Source organism: Triticum aestivum, chromosome 3D, assembly GCF_018294505.1.
Source record: "Triticum aestivum cultivar Chinese Spring chromosome 3D, IWGSC CS RefSeq v2.1, whole genome shotgun sequence".
NCBI lineage: Eukaryota > Viridiplantae > Streptophyta > Magnoliopsida > Poales > Poaceae > Triticum > Triticum aestivum.
This window is the reverse complement of record NC_057802.1, coordinates 374,737,875-374,753,930: the sequence shown is the minus strand read 5'-3', so window position 1 is coordinate 374,753,930 and position 16,056 is coordinate 374,737,875. Positions and strand designations below refer to the sequence as shown.

General features: G+C 47.4%; 1 protein-coding gene across 1 annotated transcript in view; it reads right to left on the bottom strand.

The window, feature by feature from the left end:
* The window catches only part of LOC123078987 (two pore calcium channel protein 1-like), an 18,607-nt gene extending 14,014 nt beyond the window's left edge, over positions 1 to 4,593 (bottom strand). Inside the window, exons 1-9 of the mRNA XM_044501652.1 lie at positions 4,195 to 4,593; positions 3,337 to 3,480; positions 3,002 to 3,109; positions 2,490 to 2,585; positions 1,795 to 1,904; positions 1,217 to 1,277; positions 623 to 789; positions 432 to 537; positions 233 to 310 (exon numbers count right to left, since the gene is read on the bottom strand). Coding sequence (XP_044357587.1) covers positions 233 to 310; positions 432 to 537; positions 623 to 789; positions 1,217 to 1,277; positions 1,795 to 1,904; positions 2,490 to 2,585; positions 3,002 to 3,109; positions 3,337 to 3,480; positions 4,195 to 4,374 — 1,050 coding nt within the window. The 5' untranslated portion in view covers positions 4,375 to 4,593. The remainder of the gene's footprint in view (positions 1 to 232; positions 311 to 431; positions 538 to 622; positions 790 to 1,216; positions 1,278 to 1,794; positions 1,905 to 2,489; positions 2,586 to 3,001; positions 3,110 to 3,336; positions 3,481 to 4,194) is intronic.
* Between the last annotated feature and the right edge of the window lie 11,463 nt (positions 4,594 to 16,056).

Here is a 16,056-nt window from a genome sequence, read left to right as displayed (position 1 = left end):
GGGGGGATTCTTCAAAACGTACAAAATGAGAAAACGTAATTGGGTGGAACCCAACAGGAACTTGACCTAGTTGAATTCTCCAAACTGACGATTCAAGTGATTTAACTATATTCTAGAAAAGGGTCACTTGAACACCACCAGCCATTCTAAATTATATAGGAAGTTTACCAAAATACATTTGCTAAAAAATAGTACATCAGTGTCCAAGAAAACATAATAACAGAACACTCACGTTGGTATCGATAAGATCAAATGCCTTCTGTAATATATTTTTCCTGATAGAGTCCACCTGAACAAGTTGCTTTGCGAACTGTATCACCAAATGAATGCCATGTTATTGTTGTATTTACTATTAGCCAGAAGAATAGACAAGATTCAGAGGTAAAGAGTATAGTAAAAGCGAAGAGATAGGACACAGGTAAAAAATGTACCTGCTCCTTAAAGCTATCATAGATGACAGCAAGAATCAAATTTGTCAGGAAGTAAACTCCCAAAAGCACGTAGACGATGAAAAATAGGGAATACCAGCGGGATATCCTGCTCCAAAATATGTAAGGTGAACTTGAATGTGTGTCGACTGCCATTATCATAAACACATCAGAAATATTGATAGCCATCTTACTTGTAAGCAGGCACCCATACATCAGGATTATTGGAGGTGGTGAAGAGGACAAACATCTGATACAGTGTTACACCGTATGATGTAAAAATGGTCTTCCCTTGTGGAGTGTCCTCAAATGTTACGTAAGCTAGCCAGCTTGCAAATAAGAGGAACAACAGAGAGAGGGCCTACATGACATAGATGATCTAAGGTTATACATCAAACTGAACAGATAATGGATTGCAAACATTATGTGAACATGCAAACACACAGGAATCGTTGTGTGTTAAAGTAAATAGACATAATAGATGAGCATATTAGCTGCTGGTATCTCCTCCATATTAGACCAGAAGAGGTATAATTGAAAATTATATTTGCCACAGCAAAGCACTACAAGCAAAGATGTGCAATTAACCACCCACCCTGTGTCCACCACACAACTCAACTGCATGTGCCACACACCCTTTACTCCATACATTGATGATAATTAATGAAAGATCCTCATGACTTCAATGGATAAAATTTGTAATGACTTGTCCTGGAGTAAATTTGTTAATCCTTGCACGTCTTACAATGCATAGGCGTGTAGAATTTTGTGTATAGATATAACCTTACCAAGACATTGAGGTATGTCCCAATAAGACCGGCCAGTGTGATAGCACACATTCGCAATTCCCTATTGCAGACAGAAGAACACGTTAATCTATCTGTTAAACTCATAGTATATGACATTTGTTAGATAAAAATCAGTATATATCTAAGCTCACAATCAAATCAAATATTCTTTTTTCATACATTGTATAGAGAAGCAGTTTAGCATACACACCAGCTTTAATGACTTAAGTTCATCCTGTGTGTGCGTGCGTGTGTGCGTACGTACCTATTACAATAATTTATCATCATCAATATACCTCATTAATTATTCTTAGATACATCAATACAAGTGTTATGAAAATATATCATTGGAGTCCTTAGTTTATGCAATATACCTTTCTTACGTAAAGAAACAGTATGCAAATAATATAACATATATGGACTCAGATGGATCTTTTTGCAGAACTCACTTTGGGGTATCTAGTATTTATTAATGAAGTGTATGGAAAATGACAAAGAGGTATAGCCGGTTCAGATAGGACCTTCTCACTGTGTTCAGTAAGGTACCAGCAGTCTGGAACAAACAAAACGCTTCATACCTGATAGTCATGATTAGAAACACTACGCGGATGTATGGAGCTAATCTGAAAGGTTGGGAACTAAAGGCAAACACCAGTATGTCGCATGCTAAGATGAAGAGAAGAAGAATCTACAGGTAGAGCAGAAAAATGTGTAAGCCATAGTGAACTAGAAAGCAAAATCACACATCTAACACAGCAAGGTAGTCTAATAAAATAAAATAAATTCAAGTTTGAAAATAGACTGTCAAAATTTGCAAGGACCTAAACTGTGAGAAGTGTGCATGCAAAATAATATAATTAATGTACAAAAAAGGGAAAGCGCAATTAAAATTTGAACTTCAGCTCATGTTTACCAACATATAGTTTCCTAATGAAATCTTCACTCAGTCAACCATATATACTCCAACTTATCGTATCTAACAAGTAGTAACTATTTCTCCTTGTTCCTCACTGTATTATAAGGAAGAACAGCCAGAAATGTTCAGTGTCATTTTGTCGGAAAAATTTCCCATCTTCCATTATTTCTGCAGTAATCTAAACTTGGGCCTATATAAAAGCAAGTTATTGGCCTCTATTTGCCATGCATCTTTCACGGTGCATTGAAACAACATTCACTAAGCCACCTCCTGTGAATTATTAGGTCTTCTAAGTTCTCTGATATTTGCAGGGATGTATTGAACAATTATGTGCTTCCGAAAAGGCAGAGTTGTTACCTTCAACTTATTCGTGGTGCTCCTCCAGAAAATATTTAGGCCTTCATAAGAAAGTGGACAAAAGATATCCATTACAAGAATAACAAGTGTAAGCCCCTGAAATTTAAAAAGAACCATTTACAGATCAATACATCAGATTCAGGTTTTCAGTTCTCCATCTAGGCCACTACATGCTTTTCGATCAAGACATGCACATTTCATATTATGATAGGATAGCTCCAATCATACAAATTCGAGGATAACAGAATTCAGGTAGCAGAATCCACTACAATACATATGACCTGATGCAACTAATTCTGCAAAACACCTCAAAATTGAACAGATTTTTTAGCAGCCAAGATCATTTCACCTATTTTCAGGTTGCATTGATATTCTCCATAAAAATGGGAAGTGCAATTCTCAAAGCAACTTGAGGGCTTGACTTACTAATGTACTACTGACCTGCTTTAAGATTTCTGTAATTAAGGTTTGGAGCGAGCATAGAAATACTACCCTTATGAATAAAGCCGCACCTCGTAGATGAGTGATTCAGTTGTGCTGAAGTATGGCAACTGCCCGAGAAAGTAAAGATCCCTTTGATCGCAAGCCTGTAGAGCATCTTTCCGGCACCATAGAGGCTTCTGAAATGCAAACGAAAGAACTCACATCAATACCATATGGGAATCATGAGACTGTGCCTAATTTGTTCTTTATTTTGACCATGGAAAGTTTCCGCACTTAAGATGCCTGGTCACTGTTAGAATAATACAACGTCAATCTTGACCTAAAGAACCTATACAAAATAATATACAGATTCCACTTTCTGAGAACTAACCTCGTGACTATAAGAAAGAAAAAAAGAACTAACCTCGAGAAAATTCAAAAGAATCAAAGCAAACAGGTTAAGTGACCACAGCCAGTCCAACCGGAGATACACAAAATAGAAACTCATTGCCCTCCCGAACCTCGTATCATTCAAGACATCCTCAGGGATACCAACACCATCTTCTGCCTGCCAAAATAATTGTAATTACTAATTAGACTATCGAGTAAGTCAAAAGATGCCAAAAAAAAAAACAGATGAACAGTCCGTTTCATATCAGCATAGAAGCTCCAACAAATATTCTTCCCAAAAGAAAGGTTGTGCAACATAGTCTGATAAGTGCAGCCTAGCTTTCAGGGGAAGATTCGGTTACCCTGATTTCCTTGCAAGAGAAAATGGGACTTACTGTACTAAGGCCCTTGGTGTAAGGATGTCTATGAAATATGACAACACTATACAATGTCAAATTCCATAATGTAAAATATTAGATCAATTCGTAACATGTTTTGGCACTTCATCAGATAGATAATAAGCATCTAACACTCACGAACCAGCCGAGTCCCAAACAAAGAAGAAAAAGGGGGAAATAACATCAAGCAGCACATCTGCTTCCTAACCATCTCCGCACGGACCGCACGACAGCCGCGGCCACGTGGACCTCGGCACCAAATCAGCATGCTAAGCTAGGGCCGACAATCCATCAAACACCATTCCTACGCCACCTCACTCACAGTCGCCAGTCACAACAACCAACAGCACAAAGCCCCTGGAGGCTCGAGCATCTGAATTCCCAGTTGCGGTCTACAGCAAACAGCGTAGCTGTTCGCTCAGCGAAACAGGGCAAAGTGGAGCAGAGGACCAGCGGAGCGAGAGAGAGGCAAGAGAGGTGGACTGGGAACCGACGAGGTCGACGAGAGCGGCCGCCTTCTGGTAACGGTCGCCATAGGCTAGCGCGTCCGACCGCCTGCGGTACTTCCTGGAGCCCTGCCCGCCGGCCCCGTCGCTGAGGCGGCGACTGCCGGAGGACGCCAGGCCGCGCTCCGCCGCCTCCTCGGTGATGAGAGGCGCCTCCGCTTCGCTCATCTCTCTCCCCCTGGCTAGACTGAGATGCAACCGGAGATCTGAAGGCTGAAGCTACGAGCGGAAGTGGAACCCGAAGCGGAGGCGGAAGTGGATTAGTTTAAACAAGTGTTGTGTGGAAATGGCCAAATGGGGGAGTGCGATTAGAAGTAACCGGAACGGATCGTGTTCAGGTAGTAGTCGACCACGTTGCGGCCATCTCGACTGGCCGCATACGAAGCACAGGTCGCCCGTAATCCCGTTGGGATTAGCGCGTGGACCGACAGCAGGAGGGAGACGGGGCACGAGCGCCCGGTAGCTCATTGGTGGACGCCGGTGTTTGGTGTTTGGCTTTGACGGTGGACGGCCGTACAGGTCGTTTGCGCGGGGGTAGCTTTCGGCACAGCTGGGGGTCAGATGGTGATGTCTGCGGGACATTATCGTCGAGAAGAATTTTGCATGCCCGTTCTCGTGGTGACGTGGCTGTTACAGGTGCGCAAAAAATTCTCGAACAGTGGAGGCAGACAGCATTGCTACGAATCTTAAGACTCCGACCAAGAAGCGTGAGGTTGAATTTGTGTTGCCATGATTAGGTTTGTACGTATGGGCGCCATGTGTAATGCCATGATGCAATTTTGCTAGCAAAGTTTTCTTTTTTAACCGGGCTAACCCATTTCCATTAATGAGAACGAAAGTCTTACATAAAACGGGAAAAAGGAAGGGAAAGCGAGTTCAATGCACTGCTAAAAAACCCGACATTGTTCAACCGCCCGATATTGAAATAGCTGCTATGTGGCGAAAACCTAGCAGCACCATGATCAAACTAGCCCTATTAAAACACAGGAAAGCAGTGGTTCAGGGCGCAAATAAAGTCCACGACATTGGCAAAAGCAACAGGCTAAGACGAGCTACCAATAACGTTGGACAAAAGCAAAGCTCCAAGCAGATCGCAGGACCACCAATGAACTCCAGCAGCAAGCATCGTCAAAGTTTAGACTCGGCCTTCTCCAATTGGCTTCTGGGCAGCGTCACATAGCCTCATCAAGTTCATCGTCCTTGCACAGATCATCTCGATTCCACTCTGCATCGTCTTCGCATCGCCTTCTTTCTAGAGACCTGCCCAATACAACAAAAAGGAGCAAGCAGTACACACAATCTCAAAAGAGATTTGATCATTTTTTTTCTCAAAAGTAGCTCGATTTCGAGCTAACCAAATAGCTCAGATAACAACAACTAGACCCATTGTTGAGGATATAGCTACTGGTGTAACCCGCTCGAGATGGGCCGGGTTACGTTGTGACAGCTCTTCATTCAGAAGCCCAAGGACAGGTTAAGGATGGCGGTTTAGTAATAGGTCTAAGGCCCAGAGGCGACTTAAGGCCCGTAGTGGTAAACCGCCGTTGTGGCATGACTTGTAGTGAAAGGCAAGAATAGTTAAGAGTCCAAGCCGGACACAGTTTATGAGCCGGCCGGGACTCTGAGAGCCGCTGGGCGTTAACCTTTCTATATAAAGGGACGACCCGGCGGAGGTTCAGGACAAGTAAGATCAGATCGATAGCCAGGCAGAGCGGTTTAGCTCCTGGTCATCGAACCCCTAAGTAATTCCACCTCAACTGGAGTAGGCTTTTACCTTCAGCATAAGGGGCCGAACCAGTATAATCCTCGTGTCCTTTGTCCCGTTTAACCCCTTTAAGCTTCCTAGCTGCGATGGCTCCACGACTAAGTCCTTGCACGAGGACATCTGCCGTGACAATTCCACGACAGTTGGCGCCCACCGTGGGGCCAGCGCACGGTGGATTTGAGTTCTTGAAGGGCAGCTTCGAAGGGCTCAAGGGATACGCTGTGGGTCGGATGACCAAGAGTCGTCGCGGCAAGCTCTACATCGACGATGCAAGCTGGGGCCCCGACGCCGGCTCAATCGAGTACGGGTACCGGGTCCCCTTCGGCGGAATCCACGTTTTCATTGGCAAGATTGGCGAGCCGGGCCCTGAGCCGGACCTCTGCGCCGACCTCATCGAGACGGCTCAGCGTGCGAGACCCGCCCGGACTCTGCCTGCCTTGAAGCGTGCTTTCGTGGGATGCGTCCATGGAGGACTCTCTGAAGGATCTGGATCTAGCGATGAGACGGCCGCTCGCTCTGACGGCGAGTCGTCCACAGATGAGACCAACTCGTTATATCAACTTCAAGATGGCAGGCTCAGGGGTTGTTCCGATGGCGAAAGTATTCCGGACCCCTTTGAGCCGCCCAGCCGGGTTGGAATCTTCATGGCCGGTGCACAACCTGTTCAAAACCCTGCCGCTGGGGCAGGGGGCCCTGCGCACTCGCCGGCTCAGGTGCTAATGGATCTCACAGATAAGATGACGGCCCTGTTAACCGCTACGGTCGTCCCAGCGGATCAAGCTCAACATGATGCGGAGGTGGCACAGTTAAAGCTGGATATAGCAAGAGCAAAGGAAGATCTGGCAGCGGAAGGGATCAGGATGGCTGCAGAGCGGGCGGCTCTCGACGCCCAGACTCAGCTGATTCAAGCGCAGTCTTTTCGGCTCACGATGGATCAGAACGCATCCAATGAGATCATGAGAAGGAGGCATCAGAAGGCTCAATCTCGACTCCCTTCGATTTACGACCCTCGAAACCTCTTCAACACGCCTGGTGCAGGGCCCAGTAACCCGCCAGAAACCACGGCACCCGGGGCTGGAACGCCGGTTCAGCCGCAAGTGATGGGGCCTCCCCGTGTGAACACTACCCCGCCTAAATACGTGCCAATACCACCGGGTCATTATGCCAACCCGTTGGAAAACATGATCGCTGCAGCGGCGCGACTGGCGGCTCTCCCAGTCGAGGGCGACTCTCCGACGGCGGTCGAAACCCGCCGGGTCAGAGAACTTCTTCAGACGTCTCTGGCGCAACAGGAGGCATATTCATATAGCCGGGACAGGATTCATTCAACCCCTCGTCCAAACCGGAGCCCAAGTTATAGCAGACACATGGCTTCAGCGACCGGCTCAAGCAACGTTCGGCGCCGTGACTTGCCCGCTGGCCACGGCCCGGCTCGTAATGGAACCTTTAATGCGGTAGACCATGACAGAGCATGACAAGAGGCGGAGCAGGCGGCTCAGCTGACAGCTTACCAGCCCCTCCCGGTTTATCCGACGGCTTCTATCGAGGTGGGCATACCTACGAGGACCGGAGGTGTCCCTTGTCTGGTGCCGGCTCTCCGTAATGAACGTCTGCCCAAGGATTTCAAAGGACCTAGGAAGGTACTTAATTACACGGCTGATTTACAACCCGGAGCATGGATCGAGAGCTACGAGATGGCTATGGAGTTGCTGGAGGTCAGCGAAGCGGCAATGGCCAAATACTTCACCATGATGTTGGATGGGACTGCCCGCACTTGGTTGAAAGGACTGCCGCCTAATTCTATCGGGTCATGGGCAGAGCTAAAAGCCCGGTTCATCCAAAACTTCAAAGATACATGTAGGCAATCTATGTCAATTGTGGATTTGACTAACTGCAAGCAGCAAGAGGGCGAGTCTACAACCCATTGGGTTCGCCGGGTCAAAGAGATAATACATTCGTCTGATAAGATGGATGCCGGCTCCGCAGTCTTAATGTTGGAGCAAAATTGTCGTTTTGCGCCCCTGAAGATGAAGCTTGGGCGGCTCAAGAGCGATTGCAATGATATGGGTATGCTGATGGCGGCTCTGGTCAAGTACGCTGACTCTGATAGTACCAAGGATCCCGCGTCTGATGATGAAAGGACAGGGAAGGGAAGGAAAGAAGAATGGCAATGGCAAGGGCCCTCAGCATAACCCGGCGAACCAGGGAGGTAACAAACGTAAGGCTGATGGCAGTATGGAGTTTGTGGCCAACGCCAATGCGTAGGGTAACAACCACCGACGTAAGGGGAGACCACCTCCTCGAGCCGGCGGGTCAGGCCCGACGCTTGAGCAGTTGTTGAATGAGCCCTGTCCAAGGCATGGCTATAGGGAGAAGCCGGCCACTCATCTATGGAAAGACTGCGCAATCATGAAAGCCTTCAAAAATTCCAACGCTTTTAATGTCAACAATGGGCAGGGCGGCGGCTCAGGCGTCGGCGGCTTTCATGGCCCGGGCGGCGGCTCAAATTCCAATTCTCAGAATTTTCAAGGGGGTTTTAATCAGCAATCTGGCCAGGGTAATCAGCAGCAGCAGCAGGGGGGTTACCAGACCCATCCAAAGCAGCTCAACGGTGGACAGTATCATGTGTTTACCACCAGTTTATGCAAGCGAGACCAGAAGCTTCATAAGAGGGCTGTAAACGCTGTTGAGCCAGCGGTTCCACGTTACTTGCGGTGGTCTGAGCAGCCGATTGTATGGAGTAGGGAAGATCACCCTCCCCGGGTTGATAATCCAGGTCACCTGGCCTTGGTGGTGGCTCCTCAAGTTGGTGGGTATAAATTCACTAAGGTGCTCATGGACGGAGGCAGTAGCATCAACATCCTCTATTATGAGACCTTCCGTCGTATGGGATTAACTGATAAAAATCTCAACCAGTCCAACACTGTTTTCCATGGGGTGGTGCCCGGTAAGTCGGCGTATCCAGTTGGTAAGATCGAGCTGGAAGTAGCCTTTGGAGATGAGTACAACTACAGGGCGGAAAAACTGACTTTTGAGGTGGTTAAAATAAGAAGCCCGTACCATGCTTTATTTGGGCGGCCGACTTACGCCAAGTTCATGGCACGGCCGTGTTACGTGTATTTGCAGCTCAAGATGCCGGGTCACAATGGGACCATTACGGTTCATGGCAGCCGAAAGATAGCCTTGGAGTGTGAGGAAGGAGACGCTGCTTACGCTGAATCTGTTTGTGCGACAGAGGAGTTGAAGTTTTACAAGGATAATGTTGACCCGGCAGATATGACGTCTTTGAAAAAGCCAACCACGGAGCATGAGCCGGTAATGAAATTTAAGTCAGCCGATGAGACTAAACTTGTTGACTTTGTTCCAGGTGACTCATCTAAGCAGTTCAGCATCAGTGCCAATCTGGATCCCAAATAGGAAGGCGCGCTCATCAAGTTCATCTGTGAGAACCGGGACATCTTTGCATGGAAACCTTCTGACATGCCGGGTGCACCGAGAGAACTCGCTGAGCACACTCTTAACATTGATCCCAAATTTAAGCCGGTCAGGCAATTCCTCCGGCGGTTTAATGAGGAGAGGCGGAAAGCCATTGGTGAGGAAGTAGCCCGGCTCTTGGCGGCCGGGTTCATCGTTGAAGTCTTTCATCCAGAATGGTTAGCTAACACGGTGCTCGTACTCAAGAAGAACGGCACCTGGCGTATGTGCGTGGATTATACGGATTTAAACAAGGCTTGTCCGGCTGATCCTTTTGCTCTCCCCCGTATTGATCAAATTATTGATGCTACGGCGGGTTGTGAGCGTTTAAGTTTCCTGGATGCTTACTCTGGATACCATCAGATCAAAATGGCAGTTAAGGACCAAGAGAAGACGGCGTTCATTACTCCTTTCGGAGCCTTCTGTTATGTGTCTATGCCTTTTGGGCTCAAGAGTGCACATGCGACTTACCAGCGTTGCGTGCAGAATTGTCTTCATAATCAGATTGGGCGCAACGTTCATGCCTATGTGGATGATATCGTGGTCAAATCCAGAGAGAAGGAGACCTTGATAGATGATCTGAGAGAGGCCTTTGATAATCTCCGGGTCTACAAGATGATGCTTAACCCGGCCAAGTGTGTTTTTGGTGTTCCTGCAGGCAAGCTCTTGGGTTTTCTGGTTTCTCACAGAGGCATTGAAGCTAACCCGGAGAAGATCAAGGCAATCACCTCTCTGGCTAAGCCGGCGTGCATAAACGACGTCCAGCGTCTGGCGGGTCGCATCGCTGCTTTGAGTCGGTTTATAAGCCGGTTGGGTGAAAAGGCCATGCCACTGTATCAGATGATGAAGAAAACAGATGACTTTGTCTGGAATGATGCTGCTAATGCTGCTTTTGAGGATTTGAAAAGACAGCTAGCTGAGCCGCCAGTCCTTGCTGCTCTTGTCGACAAGGAGCCTTTATTGTTGTATGTAGCCGCTAACACACGAGCCGTCAGTGTGGCTGTGGTGGTGGAGCGTAAGGAAGCGGGTAAGGAACATCCGGTTCAGCGGCCGGTTTACTACGTCAGCGAAGTACTCATTGAGTCCAAACAACGGTATCCACATTGGCAGAAGCTTGTTTATGGGGTGTTCATGGCAAGCCGGAAGCTTAAGCATTATTTCCAGGGCCACCCTATCACTGTGGTCAGTTCTGCTCCCCTAGGAGATATCATCCAAAACAGAGAAGCCACAGGAAGAGTTGCTAAGTGGGCTATAGAACTTGGGCCACATGGTCTAAAGTACGTGCCACACACTGCTATCAAATCTCAAGCATTGGTGGATTTCATCAACGATTGGACAGAGCTGCAGGTGCCTGAAGAGAAACCGGATAATACATACTGGGCTATTCACTTCGACGGGTCCAAGCAATTGGAGGGCTCGGGGGCTGGAGTTGTGTTAGCTTCCCCTCAAGGTGACAAGTTTTGTTATGTACTACGTTTGATGTTTCCCTGTACTAATAATGCAGCTGAGTACGAGGCCTTGCTCCATGGTCTTCGGATGGCTAAGGAGATGAGCTTAAGCCGGGTAAGGTGCTTTGGCGACTCAGATTTAGTGGCCCAACAAGTATCAGGCAAGTGGGATTCCAAGGACCCCCTCATGGCGGCCTATCGCCGCGAAGTTGATGCCATTGCTGGACATTTTCAGGGTTACCAAGTAGAGCACATCGATCGCAGAAAGAATGAGGCGGCTGATGCATTAAGCCGGCTGGGCTCTCAGCGAAAGCCGGTGCCGCCTAATACTTTCTTGGATATTCTGCATAACCCTTCTGTCAAGTTGCCTACAGAGGAAGACTTGGCTGTTCCTGACCCAGAGCACAGTTGGTGGCGGCTCTCCACGTTATCCCAAATTGGACAGTGCCATACTTGGCTTACATGACCCGGGGAGAATTGCCTGAGGATGAAACTTTGGCCAGACAAATAACCCGGCGGTCTAAGTCAATGATAATTATCAATGGCGAGCTGCATCATCGCAGTGTCACTGGAGCTTTTCAGCGTTGTGTTTCCTCTGAGGAAGGTCAAGAAATTTTACGTGAGATCCACGAGGGGGATTATGGCCATCATGCCGGCTCAAAATCCCTTGTGGCCAAGGCTTTTCGTCATGGTTTTTATTGGCTGACGGCTCATGCTGATGCAGAGGACTTGGTCAGTAAGTGTGACGGTTGTCAGAAGTTCTCAAGACGGGCTCACGTGCCGGCTCAAGAGTTGAGGATGATTCCAATCACTTGGCCGTTTGCAGTCTGGGGGCTTGATATGGTTGGGCCTTTCAAAAGGTCCAAAGATAAGAAGACCCACCTCTTGGTGGCAGTTGACAAGTTCACAAAGTGGGTTGAGGCAGGGCCAGTTAGTAAGTGTGACGCAGCCACGGCGGTTCAGTTCATGAAAAAGGTGATATTTCGCTTTGGTTTTCCACACAGCATTATAACTGACAATGGTACCAATCTATCTAAAGGCGCCATGGCGGATTTTTGTCAACGGGAGCATATTCGGCTTGATGTTTCATCAGTGGCTCACCCTCAATCCAATGGTCAAGCTGAGAGAGCCAATCAGGAAATCTTGAAGGGCATCAAGCCCCGACTTTTGGTCCCTTTGCAACGGACACCGGGTTGTTGGGTGGAGGAGTTGCCTTCCGTATTATGGAGCATCAATACTACTCCTAACAGGTCTATGGGTTACACACCTTTCTTCATGGTTTACGGAGCTGAGGCGGTCCTCCCTAGCGACATCCGTCATGACTCGCCTCGAGTGGCGGCTTATGTCGAGGCGGATAATGAGTAGGCGCGTCAAGATGCTCTTAACTTGTTGGACGAACAACGTGACGTAGCAGCAGCTCGCTCGGCGATTTACCAACAAGACCTGCGCCGCTATCACAGCCGCCGGGTTAAGTCCAGGACCTTTCAGGAAGGTGATTTGGTGCTCCGGCTCATCCAGGATCAAACAGATGCACACAAGCTATCCCCACCTTGGGAAGGGCCCTTTGTGGTCAGCAAGAACTTGCACAACGGGTCATACTACCTTATCGATGTTCGGGAGCACAAAGATTCACGTAAGTCGGAGGAGGAGACCCGCCGGCCGTGGAACATAGCTCAGCTTCGGCCTTATTACACTTGAGCCACCGGCTCTCATAATGTGCATATTCTATAGCCATGTATATATTGTGATAAATAATAAAGCAGGACCTTTGTCCTTTTTTCCTCCAAAGGTAAATGTATCATTGTTATTTTCATTGTAATATTACATGGTCACTTGGAGGTTGGTCCGGCTTATGATCGTATTCGAATCTAGCCGTTAAAAATATGATCACTTGGGGGCTTCCTGTTCAAACATAGGTCGTATTCGAACCAAAGAGAACATAGCTGTCGATACCCACTTGATTGGCATATCGCCGAGCTCATTGGGGAGTTTTTCTTGATCATATTTGAATCATAGCTCAACCCCCTTTGAGAACCGACGTGGATCGTATTCGAATCAGCGTCGTTAAACAACTCTCAAGGTCATTTGGGGGCTTCCTGTTCAAACATAGGTCGTATTCGAACCAAAGAGAACATAGCTGCCGGTACCCTCTTGATCGGCAACGCCAAAGCCACTGGGGGCTATATGATCGCATTCGAATCTTAGCTTAACCCCTTTGGGACGGTTCTCTGGTCGTATTCGAATCAGAAGCCCCTAAACTGTTGAGATCTCTTGGTTTGCAAACCAGTTCTTTTGATGATATCAAAAGTATTCAAGGGTGGTTCTTATTCCACCGGCTTAACCTTGATTAATAATGTTGATAGCACATAATAAGCATTATATGTGCTAGTGAACCGGAGTTGAGTTCTCAACCTTCATTATTCGGGTTACATAACCCGGAAGTGTACTTGAAGGCTTGCAGGTATGCTGTTATGGTTATCTCGAAGATATAATTGAGAGCCGGTTTTTTATGACTTTGATTCATATTCTGGGTTATATGTAAAATATATGACTCCATGCGGTAAGCCGCCTAGAGACTTGTGATTTGTTTTCTATGCAGGACAATTAAAGACAGCTCTTTAAACTTAAGGAAAGCAGATGATCAAACATAACCCGGAGGACTATAAAAGGGCAGTTTAAATAGAGTTAAGCGCTACACACGTGCACGATGGCACGACAAAATTAAGTGTTCATCTTACTCTATTACAGGACTCCCCGAGTCCAAAAGGTGAGGCATTGTTTTTGAGACATAACCATGAGCCGCCTAAGATATCAAAGGTGCTTGTTGGGTTGAAGCTTCCGACTCATCCCTCTCCGCTCCTCCGGCTGTTTCCATGTCCTGGAAGGTTGATGATTTCCAGTCAATGCCACTCAAGGCTTCAAATTGAGCTTCATCATCAATTAACCCAGCCGGGTCAACTTCAGGGGCGAAGGTATGCTTACGAGTCGGAGGAATCAGGCTGACTGCTTCATAATGAGGTGTTGGGATCCTCTGATTCTCCGCGTCATAGCCCGGTTCATATTTGGTAAGGTCTGTGTCATTACCAATCAAAGTGGCCACCGGGCGTACACTCTTCACACAAGCGGCGAAGTCTTTCTGGTCAAAGGGAGTGCCATCTTCCTTCAAGCTAGGATACCCAAGGGTGATGCCGGCCGGGTCTAGCTCCGGTAGAAACGCCTTGGCCCGGCTTAGAGCGGCTATGGCTCCGGCTCTTGCAGAAGCTCGTCTTAACTCTTGGAAGCGTTGAGGAAGCACGACAAGCCGCCTGAGTACATCTACCAGATGAGTGGGAACTTCGTTTGACAGAGCCACAATGGCTAAGGCACGTTGTGACCCGGTGTACAGTTGTTCTACCAAGGTATAAACCGCCTTTAGCTTGGTCAGCACGTTCTGATTGAGATTGGAACTTCTGGGACCTGCATTACAAAGTCAGGTGAGCTGATGGCAATTGCGATACTTATGGGAAATGAACGATGTAAACTAGTTAGAAACTTACAGAGTAACTTACCAAAAATTGCGGAGACCATCTGAGATACATGGCATTTTAAGCCGGATAGTTTGGCGGTTCTTTCAGTAAGAGCGGCCTCCGCTTGTTCGGCCCGGCTGAGCAAAGCAGTTTTCTCATCCGCCCAGGCTTTTCTTTCTGCTTCAAACTTTTTCTTCAGTTTCTCTTGTGCAAATACACTGAATTCAAATTTGGAATTGGCTTTTTGGGTCTCACTTTCCTGAGTCTTCAGGCGGTTCTTTAGATCAGAGATTTCCGATTCAAATTTCTTACAGGCGGCCTGTACAAATTCCGGGTTACAGTTGGGGTGATTATAATACAACATCAAGTCCCAAGCACTTTGCAAGCAAAGACACTTGGCACTTGGGGGCTAATGTATGCTGAAAAGCTCTATTTACAGTGCCGGTTCATGAAAATAAGTCCCAAGCACTTTGCAGGCAAAGGTACTTGGCACTTGGGGGCTAATGCATAAGGTTGCTCAACTACTTGATTAAAATAAGGTAAGGACCGGTTCAACTATGCTGTTTAAACCGGCCCTTGAGTGTTACCAGGTAAGCCGTTTTTCTTGCAGTGATTATTAAGCCGGTATTAAGTCTACATGGCATGGTAAGGATGACTATGGAATAAGCAAGAGAGTCATACCTCAGACTTTCGCTGTATTTTCTTCACCATATTAATTTCCAGGTCCCGGCTGTTGTGCACTTGATTAATATAGCCAGAGACAATATCTCCAATGCTCAGATTAGCATAATCAGTGATGTCCAGCCTGGCCCTGCGGCGTTCCAGAAGTTCTTCCTTGGCAGAGCACCTAGCCAACACGGTGGGTCTTCCCGGTTCAACAAACTCGGTCCAGGTAATTACAACGTCCGGGTCATCTGGATGAGCCGGGCTGGGGATCTCTAGGTTGTCAGAACCTTCCATAACTTGTTCATCAGATGGAGCAGTGGTGGTTTCAGGAGCTGGTGCAGACGGCGGCTCATGAGCAGAAGCATCAGGTTCAGTCAGGACCGGCTCTTCGGCCGGCTTATTTTTCTTTGCCCTCTTGCTGGGCTTTACTTGTACACTGAAAGTCAAAGGGTTAGTGCAAAAACATGAGTAAGATAAGCACAAAATAAGCTGATCATCGTTACCCGGGTGCGGTTTTGAAAGCCGGCAAGCTAGACTGCATTGAATCGCCGGAGGAAGGTGAAGTTCCCTGGTAGTTTGAATCAGAAGAATTGAGTGGTTGACGAGTGACGCCCGCCAAAGGATGAAAAGGATATAAGTCGGAGATAACCTCAGTCCGGCGCTTCCTTGATGCTTCGGGTAAGCCGGAGGAGAGGTCTGCATCCTTGCTGGTCCGGGTCTGCCTCCGACTCTCATAAATCTGTCGCTTCAAAAGAAATTGAGGATCTTGATAAGCTAAAGGATGTGAAAATCTTACTTTCCGGGTTACTCTTCGGACTTTCAGTCTTGGCAAGGGCTCCGAGTCGGAGGAAATTATAGTTACCTCTTCAATCACTTCATGACTCATTCCGGTGTCCTCCTGCTGATAATCCATGTCAATAAGATGGTTGAAAAAGGAGCCTAAAGAGTCAAGGGCTACCTCTGACTCGGAGGTGTCTTCCAGGTGAAGCAG